Genomic DNA, 17,476 nt, shown 5'->3' with positions numbered 1-17,476 from the left:
CATAAAGGGGAAAATTGATGGATTCAGCTACATTCCCCAAAAAAAGACTTTTATCTGATGAAGAATGTCACAGACAAAACTGTCTCATAGGTGAAGATGTGGGAGAGTACATATGGAGATTCTATTGCTGGAATAAACTCAAGAAAACCCAATAAGAAGATTAAAAGAGAAACATGGAGGAAAGATAGGAACATAAAATTTATGGAGAAACCTGTTAAAGTGCAATCAAAGAATTGCACAGCAAACAATGAGACATCACTTCACTCCCCACCCGCACCAGATTAGCAAAACTAGATAGAGAAAGGGTGGGTGTGGGACCCTCACACTCTGCTGCTGCACATGTCAGTAGCCCAGCCATTCTGGATGCAGATGCAACCCCTGATGACATTAAATGTATGTACACCCTATGATCAAACACTCCTGGGATATGCCCCAGAGAGACCATCCCAGGTGCAGGGGAAACAGGCACGAGGTTTGCAGCACCTTCAGTTTTTCAATGTTTCACAAGAGAGCTCAGGAAGTGATGTGCAGATGGTGTATCCAGTGAGCCCCAGATGGCCCACCCAAGTAACAATTCAGTATATGGAAGGCACTACTGACAGATCTTAAAAACATGTACCGAAGGGAAAAAGAAAGAAATGATTTGTGGAATAACATCATGTTTGTTTGCAAATTTCTGAAACACACAAACACAAAATATGTATTTTCCCTGGTGTGCATATATGCAAAAAAAATCCACACAACGAAAGAAGGTGAATTGGATATATGTTACATTCATGGGAAGTGGTTGCCCAGCTGGAGAATGGAAGAGAAGAGAAGGTGCAGAGGTCTAGGGAGCTGAGGTGTGCAGGCAACTTAGTCTAGACTCCTGAGGCAACAAATCATCTCAGGTAACACTGCCTCTTTCCCCAAACACAAACAGTTAAATTCTGTCCAAGTTCAACTGAAGACTGTCTTCATCCCTACCTGTCAAGCAAAAAATGCAATGTCCTTCATAGAGAACAGACTTGTGGTTGCCAAGGGGAAGGGGAGATTGGGGAGGAAAGGATTAGAAGTTTGGGTTTAGCAGATGCAAACTATTATATATAGAATGGATAAACAGCAAGGTCCTACTGTATAGCACAGGGAACTATATTCAGTATCCTGTGATAAATCATAATGGAAAAGAATATGAAAAAGAATATATATATATGCATAACTAAGTCACTTTGCTGTACAGCAGAAATTAACACAACATTGTGAATCAACTACACTTCAATACATTTTTTTTTAAATGCCATGTTCTTAACCACTATTGAGATAACTCTACCTGCTGCTTTGTTTTCACTGGATAAAAAAATTTTAAACAACAATCCTGGAATTTACTCAATGGTTAGGCTAAGGTAACTATATTTATTAAACTTAGTAATTCTTGGACTGTGCCAGGGTGAAGTCAAATTTATTTATTGACTGAAAGATGGTATATTCAGTCAACCCCATAGAATTATTCAGACACAACTGTACTGCCAGGAAGTGCCAAAATCACTGTCATGAGGTATTACTTCTCTGGGTGGGAAAACAAGAGACTAATTAATAGGAGGCTTACTTACTTCTTCATCACATTTTATAACCTGCAAATAAAAACTGGTGATTCAACTTGTAGAGATATTTGAGGTAAATATTAAAAGCCCAGGAGCCCTGTACTTCTTTGTCCACTATGAACATATCTGAAAGGACAACTTTCTCAGTTTTTGTATTTATTTTAAAGAACATGAGAATTAAACCTTTCAACCCAGGCCCTGGGGATTTCCAAGTTTTGTAACTTGCACAGGGGGTCCTGACCATGGGCTCCTGTAGCCTGGCTCTGGCCTGAAAGCATAAGTCCTCTGGGCCTGGTCTCCAGGGCCCTGAAGAAGTGACCGTCAGGACTCAGCAGGCATATGTGAGTAGAGGAGGGAAAGTGGTCCCCAGTGCAGTGACCCAGGGTAGACTGTCGGAGGGAGGTTGCCCAGTGCAGGCCACACTCCGACCTGTGCTCACCGTGCCTTCTGGGTCCACGAGCAGCAGGTGCTTGGCCTGGCCATTGTGCATGCCAGTGAGGACAAAGGAGCCTGGGTTGGTGGTGCTCTTCCTGACCAGGAAGTCTCCATCTCTCTTCAGTAGCCCCTCTGCCTCCTTCCTGCTCATCTCCCCTTGGTACCAAGGCTCTGCCTTCAGCTCTTCCAGCATCTTAGCATCCGGGGCTCTGGGTGAGACGGGGCTGATGCACTCCACGGAGGCTGCCTTGCTCAACACAGGCCCCAAGGACTGGTTCTTGAGAGCATCTTCAAAAGGTTCTGCCAACAACATTTGCCAGCAACACGTCAATCCCAAGGAGAACAAATGATAAACAGTACAATGTGAGGGCTGGAAATGCAAAGGCAACTTCTACCAGAAAAAAAAGAAGTAGAGAAAAATGACTGGCTGGTAATACAACAAGACTCATCATAACAAGCATTTGAAAGCAAAGCCCAAATCTTGGCATGACTCATTCTGATGAGTCTGCTTTCCCAAGACAGCTGGGCATTGTGTCTTGTGCCAAAGACTCAAGCACACCCTTTGCCTCACTAGTTAGAATGACTCCATTTTTGCACGCTGCAAGAGGCCATGAATATTACATGCCATCTACTTTCTCTGGAATATTGGCTAGCCTCTTCAACAAATGTGTTCTCTTCTGAATAAAAACCTGCCAATACCAAAGAAAATACACAAAGTTGCAAGGTTTTGATTTCATGCAAAACTGAAACCCAGCCCAACAAATGTTTCTTTTAAAATTTTTGTATTAGGTGAATTCTTAAAAGAGAAGAAAACTGACATTTATTGGGTGCATTTTGTGTGACTTGCCCCAGGCTAGGAGCTCTACCTCCCCTTGACCTTCACTTGTTTCCCTGTAGAAAAAGGCTCTTGTGTGAGTGTTTGAGATTGAGCTTGATTTTATGCCCTTCAGAACATACTTCTCACTGCAGGCCATGGCTCTAAGAGCCACAAATATCAGCGGTAAGAGAAGTCACCAGGCTCATCTAATTAAATCTCAATGTTCGATTTTCAAACAAGGCAATATGTACAACAGCACTCTGAAAAATGCCCCCAGTGCCACACAAGTGTAAGGTGTTGTGATGATTATCTAGGACCCCACTGCCAACCTACTACAATGCCAGCACCACAAGAACAAGAATGGTTCTCTCCTGGGCACAGCAACATCCCTCTAGTCCAACATTGTTCCTGGGACATAGTTTGTACCCATAAATATTCAGTGAGTGCTGTAAAATCAGACCAGTTTGCTAAATGGTGGTAGAGAATAGGCAGAAGTGAGGTGAATAAATGAAACCAAAACTAAATCATTTTGACACTTGTTAAATGATTTACAGATTTGGGGCAAAAAAGAGGTTAAAACTATGGGCTAAAATTATGTTCGTAGGTTTTCTCTTTTTATTCTACTTTTTCCCTGATTACCTGGAGTAGTTGAAAATTTGTATTCTGTTTCTGTACCATCATCATCATCACCACCATCACCATTACCACACATCATCATCACCATCATAATCACCATCACCTCAGCCCCACCACTAGCATCAACATCATCACCATCACTATCAACATCATCATCACCATCATCATCATCACCAACACCACTATCACCATCTTATCATTATTATCACCTTCATTACCACCATTACCATCATCACCATCACCATATCATTACCCTCATCACCATCACCACCATCACCACAATCATCAGCATCACCACCACCATCAGTACCATTACCATCACTAACAGCACCACTACCACCATCATTATTTAGCTATAGTGGTTCAAGATAAACACAGAGTGCTAGGTCTATTTTTCCGTACTTTTCAATAGATACTAGCCTCTCCAGGGCTCTTTATACTTTCGGTTTCCCCTTCTCTAGTTTTGGGAGTAGGAGTAGAAATTGATGGATGAAAAAAGGGAGGTCTGGCTTTCATTTTTCCCATCTCAAACCCCAGCCAAATCTAACTCTCCTCAGGCTCTGGGGCCAAGAGTCACTGGTATATTGACTAAATTAAACAGTGAAAATTGTCTGACCATAAATACAACTACTAAACTGATGTTGGGAGATATCGTTACAACTGGAGCTACCACTTTGCTCTGCATCTTGAGAAGTTGCTTCATACCTCCTAGGCTATTTCCACATTTTTTTAAATGAAGAGCTTAGACTAGATGCTTCTACAGTTCTTCTGGCTCTGGTGATTTTTAAAATCAGAATGGGAGTCCAGTGTCCCATTCTGGGGAAAAATAGACTTTTGTTGTCATGGTGCAGCCTGTTTATAAAAGCACTCAGCCCTGTCATAACCCACATACAATAACAGGTATGTATTGTATGTGGTGAACCAGCAGTGAAGTTACCAAACCTCTAGGGTTCTCTGTTTCCTCCTCTATAAAATGGTAATAATAATAATATCTACCCGTAGGACTATTGCAAAAATTAAATAAAATAATAAGCACCTAGCCACGTGGTAGAAACTCACTAAGTGCTAGTCTCCTCTCCTTCCCTCTTCAGCCTGTAAAATTCTCAAGGAAATTGAAAAAGAAATTTGGGGATGTAAAGCTGTTTGTGAGCTTGGGAAGCTCTTTCAAAATTCCTTAACAACAATTTACACTTTCATTAATCACGGGTGATTTATTTTTTCCAATCTATATGCCAAACAGAGGTCTATGGTACACATCATACTACAGTGCAATCAACAGGAGTTTGGGGTTACTCTTCTTATCCCGTTTTATTTTTCATCAGAGTACCTGTCACTACCGGTAACACATGGTGGTTATTTAAACTTCATGAGAGTAGGGACTTTGTCTATTTGGTTTTCCTGTATATCCCCAGTAAGTAGACTAGTATTTGACACATGGTAGGTGTTCAGTAGAGAGGAAGAAGGGGAGAGAGAAAGAGAAAAAGTGAGAGGGAAAGTGAGTGTATGTAGGCAAACAAGAGGGTATATTACAATTTCTTGCTTATATGTTAGTCTTGTTCAACAGACTAAGAGCTCTATGAAAACAGGGGCCAAGCCATTTCATCTTGGCATCCTTAAAACTGATACAGTATTTGGCACACAATATCCAATTAATACCTAAGTGAATAAATAAATGAATGCATTTATGTATATCATTTGTCTCAATACGATCTTCAAGAGCAAAGTCAATTATAAAACGGGGGTGGGGGGACTTCCCTGGTGGTCCAGTGGTTAAGAATCCGCCTTCCAATGCAGGAGAAGCGGGTTCGATCCCTGGTCGGGGAACTAAGATCCCACATGCCGTGGGGCAACTAATCCTGCATGCTGCAACTACTGAACCCGTGTGCTTTGGAGCCCACATGCCACAACTGGAGAGAAATCCGCATGCCACCACGAAGATCCCATGTGCTGCAACTAAGACCCAACACAGCCAAATACATTAATTAATTAAAAAAAAAAAAAAGGGGGGAAGCTGCTTTGCCTCTGGACTGCAGAGAAGGTTGTAATTCCAAAGCAGGGGTTGGCCAAATTCAAAGTCTTGAAAAGCTCAATCATAACCCAGAAAAATACAGCTAATCAGTGTCATTCATCAAAACCCCACCAGAAGAAAATTCAGTAATTGCACAGATTTCAAACAAAAGACAATGCAAAAAAACAGCCTCAAAAGAGAAAAATCCAGTGGCAGATGGAAACCCACTCATGTCAAAGAGGTCTTTCCGTGGGCTGCTTTCTGCACTGCTGCCCGCGGCCAGCCCAGCCTGCAGCGGGATGCACTGGGTGTTGACATAGGTGGGGGCTTCTCCCGTAGGGGTCACATGCGATTTCCTTTCCGGCATGCTGTAGATGTCCAAGGACCCTGCAACAAGAAAACAGCCCTCTTTTCTCTTCTGATCGTAAAGCTATTCATGTTAAGCTACCCAGTGATTCACAGAAAAGTTCCTTTAGCCCATTCATAGGAAGATCCTTGCTTCAGATGCCCATCCATTAAGTCTCCTCTCTGACCCTCTCATACCCTGTTGTACTCTGCTAGGATGCTCTCCACTCCTTCCTGTCAAAATGGGACCTACTGGCCAAGGATGATGGACGCCGTGAAGGTTAGGAGCCTTACCAAGACCCTAGGCGCCTCTGACCCGGGCTGGGGGGAGCAGGTGGGGGGGGCACACCTGCTGCAGAAGCTGCCTCAGCCTCCTCATCCCCTTTACAAAGGCCTGAGATCAAAATAACTGAGCAGAAGAACAACAGGCCTTATTTTCATTGTTCTTTTTTTAAGTGTAGGGGAATGCTTCATATGTTAACTCCATTAGAAATGCAGTGCAGGTGCTGTGACCCCATTTTATTAGAAAGTTACTTCCTAATGAATGAGGCACCTTCCTTCTAAAACAGAGTCAGGCTTGTGCCTTCGTGGGACTTCCCAGCTGGACCAAGACTCTGTTAAGGCAGGGTCAAGCTGTCCCTGCTCTTGTTGCCTGAGGCGAATGAAGGGTGTCGCCCTGCTTGAGCCACTATCCCATTCTTTGTATGGGATCACTGTTTCTAACAGGCTTCCACAGACACTCTCAAGATTGCCTTGGGCCTGGAGAGAGGTCACCTCTCCAGGTGGTGGGCTGTGGAAGTCAGCTCAATCCATCTGGCTAGAGTGGGTTCAGGGCTTTGGGAGAAGCTTTCCCAAGAGCCCACTAAAGGACTTTTGGCAGCACCACTGTCTCTGGCCTGTAAGCGTGAGAATGCAGGTGTCCTGCGAAAATCCCGTCTCTGGAGAGCATCTCCACAAATTCCTGAGCTGTGTCTACTCCTCTCCCCGGACGTGGTTTCTATGCATCACTGGTCGTTCCTGCGCTACGAGTCGTGGCTTAGTGATGACTATCTTCCATTCAGATGTCTGTATGAACTGCAGACAATTCAGACTGTAAAAACAACTTTACAAACTAATCTTTAAAAAGATCAAAAGCCCAATGAATAAGTTGCTGATGACAGCCCTTTCCCACTTCAGACATTGGCAGGTGCTGAGTCGGGGGCAGGGAGACACACCCTCCCTGGTGTTGGTACCCAGAGTTCAGTTTCATTTAGGGGAAATGGCTGCCAGCAGATCAATAAGGAACATTTGTATTTGTTCTATGGAAAATATATTTATTGCTTACAAATAAGAACTTGAAATTTATTTATTCTCTTTACACAAGAACTTGTGTAAGGCTCATTTTTGCCCTGGTGAACTTCTTCCATTGTCTGTTTTTGATCTGGCTGGAATAACTTGAACATAAAAAAAGATGTCATTTTCAAATAAACCTGATGAATTTTCAATAGAGTAAATATCTCATGTAAGTAATGTGTCTCCTTTAATCTTTAGCAGTTATATGTCTATGTACACAATTGCTGTATAATACTTTTTAAATGTGTATAGAACAAAGATGAAAAATGTTAAAAAAAAAAGTGCCTCTGGCAAAGTTATAACTTTAATGTGCTATTTCCATCCTATTCTGAGATAGAACCATGTGGTGTACTGACTGGGTTTTAGGGATTGCTGGCTGGGATTACTGGCTGGGCAGTATGGATGGGTCATCTTTCAGCTGGGGCAGGCAAGACATGAAATTCTTTCATCGGGGGAAATTTTAAAAATATATTGTCAAGGGCTTCCCTGGTGGCGCAGTGGTTGAGAGTCCACCTGCCGATGCAGGGGACACGGGTTCGTGCCCCAGTCCGGGAAGATCCCACATGCCGCGGAGCGGCTGGGCCCGTGAGCCGTGGCCTCTGAGCCCGCGCGTCCGGAGCCTGTGCTCCGCAATGGGAGAGGCCACAGCAGTGGGAGGCCTGCGTACCGCAAAGAAAAAAAAAAAAAAAAAAAAAAAAAAAAATATATATATATATAGAGTCAATTACTTGCCAGAGCAAATGTCAATAATGAATGGAAAAGCCTTAATGTTAAACCAACAAATGTAAATTTCTATACCCAGAAGTGTACATTGGATCTTAGCTCATTTGTCACTCCATCGCCTCCAGGCCCTGAACAGTTAGTAGTCAGGGCCCCAGAGCTATTGAAAGTTATAGAAATGTTTGAAGTGGGAAAAAGTTTAAAATTAAAAGGGACTTCAAAAATGTATGTATACATACACACACATATATGTATGTGTAGAAATAACTGTCTAGAGAATAGAGACATGTTAGCGGTTAGTTTAAACTAAATGGTCCTTCAATAGCCATATAATTTTTAATGTGGGAGTTAGGTGCGTGCTAAGAGGTTGAATAAGAGGTGGAAGTGTCCTCTGACAGGACCCAGGGCTTGTGAGGGATTTGTATCCCTGGTACTATCTCTGCCAAGGGCCGGCATTGCTCCACTCTTCCTGAAGCTGACCCTGGAGAGGGAAGGCAGGGGTGAGGCAAGGAAGGGAAAGCTACAAGCTACTGTTGGGAGCCACCGGGGTTCAGCCCTGCTGGGGAGCTGAGGGACAACACAAAGCACGCCCCACAGTCTCCCAAGCCAGCCCCGTTTGAAATGGGTGCAGGTGCCCCTGGGGAGGTGAATTCCTCAGACCCTGGGCAGTCAAGCCCTCCTGCCAGAGAAAGGCCTTAGGAGGAAAGTCTCAGGGTGCAGGAAGCACTGGGGCGGGTGGGGGCAGTGAGCTGGTCCTGGTGCCAGGGGCGGCGTCATCTGATGTGTGCCCTCAGACATGCCCGACAGCTATTATTTCTATTTGTATGATCTGGCTGGGAACCTGCAGCCACACCCACAGCAGGTATTTCCAGTGGGTCACTCTGCCACTCCACAGGAGAGGAACTACCCACTAGGGAGCATGTCACTTTCAAAAAGTATTTTTTATGTTTCTTGTTCACCTCACCTTGCCTCTCACCTTGCCTGACAGGTGTTTGCTGCCAGTCTTCGCCAAGCGGGTCTCCTAAGTGTCTCCCCTGGTAGTAAGTTTGCTCTTTTCCTGCAAACTATAGACATATATAAATACACAGAGTGAAAAATTCATCCTCTTCTTGTTTCTGCATCTTTAAAAGCCATAGTACAGTAGAAGGGCCTTCAATGGCCAATGGATTGCATGCCTATTACACCCAATTTTCCCTTCACGCCTCTCGGTTGGCATTAAGATTTGGGGAATAAGTTTGTGTGGGTGTGAGAAAGAGGCTGTATCTCATCAAAACTACAAATGCCCCCTGTTTTCATTACCCCCCACATCCCTTCCTTAAGTATGACCATAAATTGAGCTCTTTTACATGTAGCCACATCACTCAACATGACCTAAAATAGATTTCAGTTAAAGATTATCTATGTGTCAGAACATACTTCCCACCCAGCACATACACCCATAACCATTCATGCCTTGGCAAGTCCACCTTGCTGATTCCTTCTCAGTGTTAGAGCTACTGACACTTGGTTTCAATGTTATTTGCCACTTTCATTGGTGTCATTGTCATTCACATAAGGTAGGTGACATCAAAAAATTCCCTATAACGAAGAGATATCATGGAGATACCATAACTCTAGAAAACGAATGCCTTACTAGAATTTCGAGTTAGAGGGAAAATCAGGGAAATGCGCAAAACAGAAAAACTCAAAAAAATCTCATGTTAAAGGCTTACATCCACTCTCCTTTCAGAGAACCCAAAGCACCCCAGGCCTTTTAGAAGTCTTGAACTCTCTCTTTTCCTCATTAACTTCACAGTAGAATGGGATTTGTGCTAGGATGAAGAGGGAACTCCCAGACTCAGGAATCACAATATAGCTCCAAGGCATTTGACGTTGAAACAAAAGCTTCCCCTACTTCTCTGCTTTGTGAAATTCAAGGGGGAAAAGTTTGTGAGTTTTTCTGTCTGGACCTGAAAATAAAGTTAAAGAAAGCAAAAGGAAAGTTCAGTTAGCCACCATCCAAGGGAAAAGGTATAAGACTCACCTGGGCTGTGTCAGGACCATGGAGTCTGGCTTTCAGTCGAGCATCTACAAAGCCCCCTGGAGGAGGCATCTTGCTTGGAATGCTGTTGTAGTACGGGTGGTCTGCGCCGTCACCCTCCTCTTCAGTCCAGGGCTCATCTAGACTCTGCATTCTGTTAAAAGAGGATTTTCAGGGACTTTAGCCAAAAGTCGAGCTTGCAGTCAAAACCAAAAAATCTAATGTTAGTAATTGTTGACCCAGAAAGCAGAGTTTAGTCACTGCCCCTTTAACCATCCAGGTCTCAGGCATATATATAAAGCAGATGAGTGGTTTGGCCAAATATTTCTGACTTATTCACAGTTCTACCCTTTAGGAAATTCTGGTCATATTTGAAACAGGAAAGAACTCCTTTTTTAAAATTACATTTTAATAAGGAAAAATATAATTTATATGTAAGGATAACCAGTTTCTCAAGGCATAGACACACATTTTAGTACATTATGAAATTTACCCAAAACAAAATTAACTTTAAAATGGAGATTTATTGACATCAGGGAAAATGGCAGAGTAAGGACCTCTGAAAATTCTCTCCTCTGTAATAGCAACAAGAAAGCTAGCAAAGAAAGTTTCATAATCAACTTTTTCGTAACTCTGGAAATTAACCAGAAGCTTGTAGCAACCTAGAGCATGTTTATTAAAACAAACAAAAAACCACAAACTGCTGTCAGAACAACAGCTTTGTTGCATTTTAACTTGCTTTATTGTCATCTCCATGGTAGCCTTAAAAACCCAAATCCCACAGTCACAGTGAAAACCAGCAGCCTAATAGCCATGGGAGGGGGCAAAAGAGCATTGAGGCTCCTTCAAAGCCCTATTCCCAGAGAACAGTCATTATTACGCTTCTGGTCATTCTCCAGAATCCTCCATTCCAAAGGTTGTCTTTATTTGACCTGATTCAGAGCTTGTCCAGGGAACATAGCTTCTTCCCCAGGGTCATTTGTCAAAAACAATTAGAAGCACTTCTTTAACATTGTGGCTCCCTGAAACAGTAGATAACATTTGGGGTAAAGAGTGAGCTAATCAGAAAGCTTAAAAGAAAAGCTGGGAAATAATAAGCTTTGACATAATTCTGGCAATCTAGAAGGCTACATGTATACGAGGGCTGTTTTCATGGCCAGGGTTCTGTTCCTGCTCAGAAAAGATGTAAAAAAGCTCTAGTTCTCACCTGTGACTGACTTTGAAGCTTTGCACAAGCAGGAAGTAAAAGCTAACGCAGAGTTGTCAGCTGCCTGAGTGTTGAAGGAGTGCCCCAACACACACACAGAAACCCTCAGCAAAAACTGTGAGACTTAATGGTTTCAGACATTTAAGGAAATCTCTTTTCAGTCATTAGCTGTCTAATAAATGAACTGAGCTGAGTTGTCAGTGACCATATATGACAAAAAATACAGACTTTACTAAGTTAGTTTAGAAAAGTCATTACAACAAACAACCACAACAAACAGCAACAACAAATCCTGAGGAGGGGAGAAATCTGACTTCCAGAGTTGTCACACCACGTTATTTAAAATTTCCAATTTCTACAAAAAATTATGGGATGCAAAGAAACAGAAAAATTTGGCTCACACACAAGAAAAAAAAGCAATCAACAGAAACTGTCCCTGAGAAAACTCAGGTTTTGGACTAACTAGACAAAGACTTTAAATTAGCTACTTTCAATATGTTCTGAGAACTAAAGGAAACAAAAAATCAAACATGACAATGCTGTCTCACCAAATGGGGAATAACAAAAGAGATTCAAACCTAGACACCTCATAATCAAACTGATTAAAGCCAAAGAGAAAGAATCATGAAAGTAGCAAGAGAGAAGTAGCTCATCATATACAAAGGATCCTCAATAATATTAACAGTGGATTTCTTATCAGAACCAATGGAGGCCAGAAGGCAGTGAGATGTCACATTCCAAGTACCAAAAGAAAAAGACTATCTACCCAAGGACTCTATATAGGCATAGTTTGTTCTATTGTGCTTCACTTCATTGCATTTCACAGATTTCACAATTTGCATGTTTCACAAATTGAAGGTTTGTAGCAACACTGCACTGAGCAAGTTTTCAGTGCCGTTTTTCCAACAGCATTTGCTCACTTCCTGTGTCTGTGTCACGTTTTGATAATTTTCACAATATTTCAAACATTTTCATTATTCTTATATTTGTTATGGTCATCTGTGATCAGTGATCTCTGACGTTACTATTGTAATTGTTTTGGGGTGCCACAAACTTCATCCATATAAGATGGCAAACTTAATCAATAAATGTGTGTTCTGACTGCTCCACCAACTGACTGTTCCCCTATCTTTATCCCTCTTCTCTGGCTTTCTTATTCCCTGAGACACAACAGTATTGAAATTAGGCCCATTAATAACCCTGCAATGGCCCCTCAGTGTTCAAATGAAAGGAAGAGTCATATGTCTGTCACTTTAAATCAAAAGCTAGAAAAGATTAAACTTTGTGAGGAAGGCATGTCAAAAGCTGAGACAGTCCAAAAGCTAGGCTTCTTGTGCCAAACAGTTAGCCAAGTTGTGAATGCAAAGGAACCATTCTTGAAGGAAATTAAAAGTGCTACTCCAGTGAACGCATAAATGATAAGAAAGTGAAACAGCCTTATTGCTAATATGGAGAAAGTTTTAATGGTCTGGATAGAATATAAAACCAACCACGACATTACCTTAAGCCAAAGCTTAATGTAGAGCAAGTCTAACTCTCTTCAATTCTATGAAGGCTAAGAAAGATGAGGAAGCTGCAGAAGAAAAACTTGAATCTAGCACAGGTTGGTTCACGAGGCTTAAGGAAAGAAGCCATTTACATAACATCAAAGAGCAAGGTAAAGCCCCAAGTGCTGATGTAGAAGCTGCAGCAAGTTATCCAGAGGATCTAGCTAAGATAATTAATGAAGGTGGCTACACTAAGCAACAGATTTTCAGTGCAGATAAAATAGCCTCATATTGGAAGGAGATTCCATCTAGGAATTTCATAGCTAGAGAGAAGTCAATGCCTGGCTTTAAAACTTCAAAGGACAGACTGACTCTCTTGTTAGGGGCTAATGCAGCTGGTGACTTTAAGTTGAAGCCAATGCTCATTTACCATTCTGAAAATCCTAGGGCCCTTGAGAATTATGCTAAATCTGCTCTGCTTACGCTCTATAAATGCAACAACAAAGCCTGGATGACAGCACATCTGTTTACAGCATGGTTAACTGAATATTTCAAGCCCACTATTGAGGCCTACTGCTTGGAAAAAAGATTCCTTTCAAAATATTACTACTCAATGACAATGCACCTGGTCACCCAAGAGCTCCGATTGAGATGCCAATGAGATTAATGTTGTTTTCATGCCTGTTAACACAACATCTATTCTGCAGCCCATAGATCAAGGAGTAACTTCAATTTCAAGTCTTAGTATTTAAGAAATGCATTTCATAAGGCTGTAGCTGCCATACATAGTTATTCCTCTGATCGATCTGAGCAAAGTCAATTGAAAACTTCTGGAAAGGATTGACCATTCTAGATGCCATCAAAAACACTCATGATTCATGGAAAGAGGTAAAATCATCACCATTAACAGGAGTTTGGAATAAGTTAATTCCAACCCTCATGGATGACTTTGAGGGGTTCAAGACGTCAGTTGAGGAAGTAACTGCAGATGTGGTGGAAATAGCAAGAGAACCAGAATTAGAAATGGAGCCTGAAGATGTGACTGACTTGCTGGAATGTTATGATAAAAATTTAATGGATGAGGAGCTGCGTCTTAGGGATGGGCAAAGAGAGTGGTTTCTTGAGATGGAATCTACTCCTAGTGAAGATGCTGTGAAGATTGTTGAAATGACAACAAAGGGTTAGAATGCTATATAAACTTAGTTGATAAGCAGTGGCAGGGTTTGAGAGGAGTGACTCCAATTTTGAAGGTAAATCTGTGAGGGAAATGCTATCAAACAGCATCACATGCTACAGAGAAATCATTCATGAAAGGAAGAGTCAATCAGTGTGGCAAAATTCATCGTTGTCTTGTTTTAAGAATATGTCACAGTCACCCCAAGCTTCAGCAATCATCACCCCCTGATCAGTAAGCGACCATCAACACAGAGGCAAGACCCTCTACCAGCAAAAAGGTTGCAACTCGCTCAGATGATGGCTAGCAATAAAGTTTTTAGCAAAAAAGTATTGATAATTAAGGTGTGTTCATTATTGTTTAGACATAATACTATTGCACACTTAATAGACTACAGTATATTGTAAACATAACTTCTAAATGCACTAGGAAACCAAAAAATTTGTGTGACTTGCTTTATTGTGATATTCACTTTATTGCAGTGGTCTGGAACCAAACCCTCAATATCTCTGATGTATGCCTGTACCCAGCAAAACTATCCTTCAAAATGAATCAAAAGTTAAAACAGTGCCAGATAAATAAAAACCTAGAAAATTCATCACTAACAAATCTGCACTACGAAAAAATACTAAAGGAAGTACTTCAGGCTAAAATGAAAGCCACTAAACAATAATTCATGTCACATGAAAAAATAGAGGATAATGGTAAAGTTAAATACACAGGCAAATATTAAAACAGTATAAATGTAGTTTTTGTCCATAACTCTTTTCCTCTCCTCTCTGATTTAAAAGACAACTGAATAAAGCAATAATTATAAACCTGTGTTGATGAGCACTCAATGTATAAATATGGAATCTTCATAACATAACAGCACAATGTAAGGTGGAGAAATAGAGCCACATAGAAGCAAAGTTTTTGTATACTACTGCAATTAAATTGGTGTTAATCTGAATTAAATTGTTACAAATTAAGATGTTAGTTGTAACCCCCAGGGCAACCTCTAAGAAAATAACTTTTAAAAGACAGTTAAAAAAAAAGAAAAAAAAAAACAAGGTAATGAAAAGAGTTCACTCATAAAATATTTATTTGACACCAAAGAAAGCAGTTATGGAGAAACAAAGGGACAAAAAAATGACATAACACACATAGAAAAAACTAGCAAAATGTCAGGTAAAATCCTAATTTATCAGTAATTACATTAAATGTAAATACATTAAACACTCCAATTAAAAAACAAAGATTGGCAGAATGGATTTTTAAGATAACGTGATCTGACTATATGCTTTCTACAAGAGACACATTTTAGATTGAAAGACATTTTAGATTTAAAGATTTAGGTTGAAAGTAAAAGGATGTAAAAAGGTATTTCATGCAAACAGTAACCAAAAGAGAGCTATGGTAACTCTACTAATATCGGACAAAATAGACTTCAAGACAAAATGTTTACTAGAGACAAAGATAAAAGAGCAACCAGTCAAGAAGATACAATAATTATAAAGCTATATGTACCTCACAACAGACCCTAAACTATATGCAGCAAAATCTGACAGAATCAAAGGGAGAAATAATGCAGTACTAATATTTGAAGACATCAATACCCACTTTCAATAATGGATAGAACAACCAGAGAGAAGATTGGGAAATAGAAAATTGAACACTATACATCAACTAGACCTAACAGACATCTATAGAACACTCCATTCAATAACAGAATATAAATTTTTCTCAAGTCCACGTGTAACATTCTCCAGGATAGACCATATGTTAAGCCACAAAACAAGACTCAAAATTGTTAAAAGATTAAAATCATACAACGTATGTTTTCAGACCATAATGGAATTAAAGCAGAAATCAGTACTAGAAAGAAATTTGGGAAATTCACAGATATGTAGAAATTAAACAACACATGCTTAAATAACAAATGGATCAGAAAGTAAATCACAGGGAAATTGGAAGAAACTTTCAGATGAATAAAAACAAAAACAACATACCAATACTTATGGGCTGAATGTAAAGCAGTGCTTAGAGGGAAATTTATGAACTATAAATGCCTATATGATAACAGACAATCTCAAATCAATAACCTGACCTTCTACGTTAATAAACTAGAAAATAAGAGCTAAACCCAAGGCAAGCAGAAGGAAGAATAATAAATATTAAGGTGGAAATAAATAAAATAGTTAGTAGAAAATCAATAGAGAAAAGCAATGAAACCAAGAGTTGGTTCTTAGAAAGATCAACAATATTGACAAATCTACAGCTAGACTGACCAAGAAAAAAGAGAGAAGACTCAAATTACCAAAACTAGGAAGGAAAGAGGAAAGACTGCTACCAACCACACAGAAATTAAAAGGATTATAAGAGAAACTATTAAAAATCATGTGCCAACAAATTGGATAACCTAGATGAAATGGAAAAATTCCTACAAAGACTCAATCTACCAAAATGACTCAAGAAGAAATAGAAAATCTAAACAGAACTGGAAGAAATAGAAAATCTAAACAGAACTGTAACAGATAAAGAGATTAAATTAGTAATCAAAATCTTGCATCCCAAGAAAAGCACAGAATCATATGGCTGGCTTCTTGGTGGTTTCTATCTAACATCTAAAGGAGAATTAACAGCAATTCTTCATAACTCTTCCAAAAAAATAGAAGAGGACAGAAGTTTCCAAACTCAGTCTATGATGCCAGTATTACCCTGATATGAAAACCAAAGACACCACAAGAGAAACAAAACAAACTGCAGACCAATATCTCTTATGAATATGGATTGAAAACAAAATATTAGCAAACCAAGTCCAGCAACATACAAAAAGAGTCATACACCATGACTGAGTGGGATTTCTTCCAGCAATGTAAGATTGGTTCAACATTCAAAAATCAACTAATGTAATATGTCATACCAGTAGAATAAAAACAAATACCAGATACTCATCTCAGTAGACACAGAAAAATCATTTGACAAAATCCAACACTTTTCCATGATAAAAACCCTCAAAAAACTTGGAATAGAAGGGCATTTTCTCAACCTGAAAAAGCATCTATGAAAAGCCCACAGCTAAGAACACAATTAATGGTGAAAGTCGGAATGCTTACCTCCTAAAATTAGGAACATGACAAGGTTGTCCTGTCTTTCCACCTCTATTCACTGTACTAGAGATTCTAGCCAGGACAATTAGATTATAAAAAGAAATAAAATAATTCAGATTAGGAAGTAAGAAGTAATAAAACTATATTTATTTGCACAGGACATGATCTTGTACATAAAAAATACTAAGGAATACACACACACACACACACACACACACAAATGATTAGAGCTAATAAATGAATTCTGTAAGTTTGCAGGATACATAATGAATATGCAAAAATCAATTGTATTTTTATACATTAACAATGAAAAAATAAAATTAACAAGCAATTCCTTTTATTATAGTATCAAAAAGAATAAAAGATTTATTCTTTTGGTAGTAAAAATTATCAAAGCAAGTGCAAGACTTGTACAATGAAAATTACAAAACGCTGTTGAAAGAAATTAAATAAACTCTAAATAAATGGAAAGACATCCTGTGTTCAGGGATTGGAAGATTAAATACTGTTAAGATGGAAGTACTCCTCAAATTGGTCTATGGATTCAAGACAATATCTATAACATCCCAAGTGCCTTTTTTGTAAAAGTAGACAAGCTATGCTAAAATTTATTTGAAATTGCA

General features: G+C 39.9%; 1 protein-coding gene across 1 annotated transcript in view; it reads right to left on the bottom strand.

Moving 5' to 3' along the window:
* Positions 1–17,476, bottom strand: part of SHC3 (SHC adaptor protein 3) — a gene marked incomplete at its 3' end in the record, with an annotated part of 141,516 nt that overhangs the window by 19,762 nt on the left and 104,278 nt on the right. The window contains exons 8-11 of the mRNA XM_079926651.1: positions 9,897–10,047; positions 8,850–8,937; positions 5,705–5,863; positions 2,020–2,315 (exon numbers count right to left, since the gene is read on the bottom strand). Coding sequence (XP_079782777.1) covers positions 2,020–2,315; positions 5,705–5,863; positions 8,850–8,937; positions 9,897–10,047 — 694 coding nt within the window. The remainder of the gene's footprint in view (positions 1–2,019; positions 2,316–5,704; positions 5,864–8,849; positions 8,938–9,896; positions 10,048–17,476) is intronic.

The sequence above is a fragment of the Stenella coeruleoalba genome (assembly GCF_951394435.1).
Source record: "Stenella coeruleoalba genome assembly, chromosome: 7".
In the NCBI taxonomy this organism is placed as follows: Eukaryota; Metazoa; Chordata; class Mammalia; order Artiodactyla; family Delphinidae; genus Stenella; species Stenella coeruleoalba.
The sequence above is the reverse complement of the archived record's forward strand: the minus strand, read 5'-3'. Positions and strand labels throughout refer to the sequence as shown.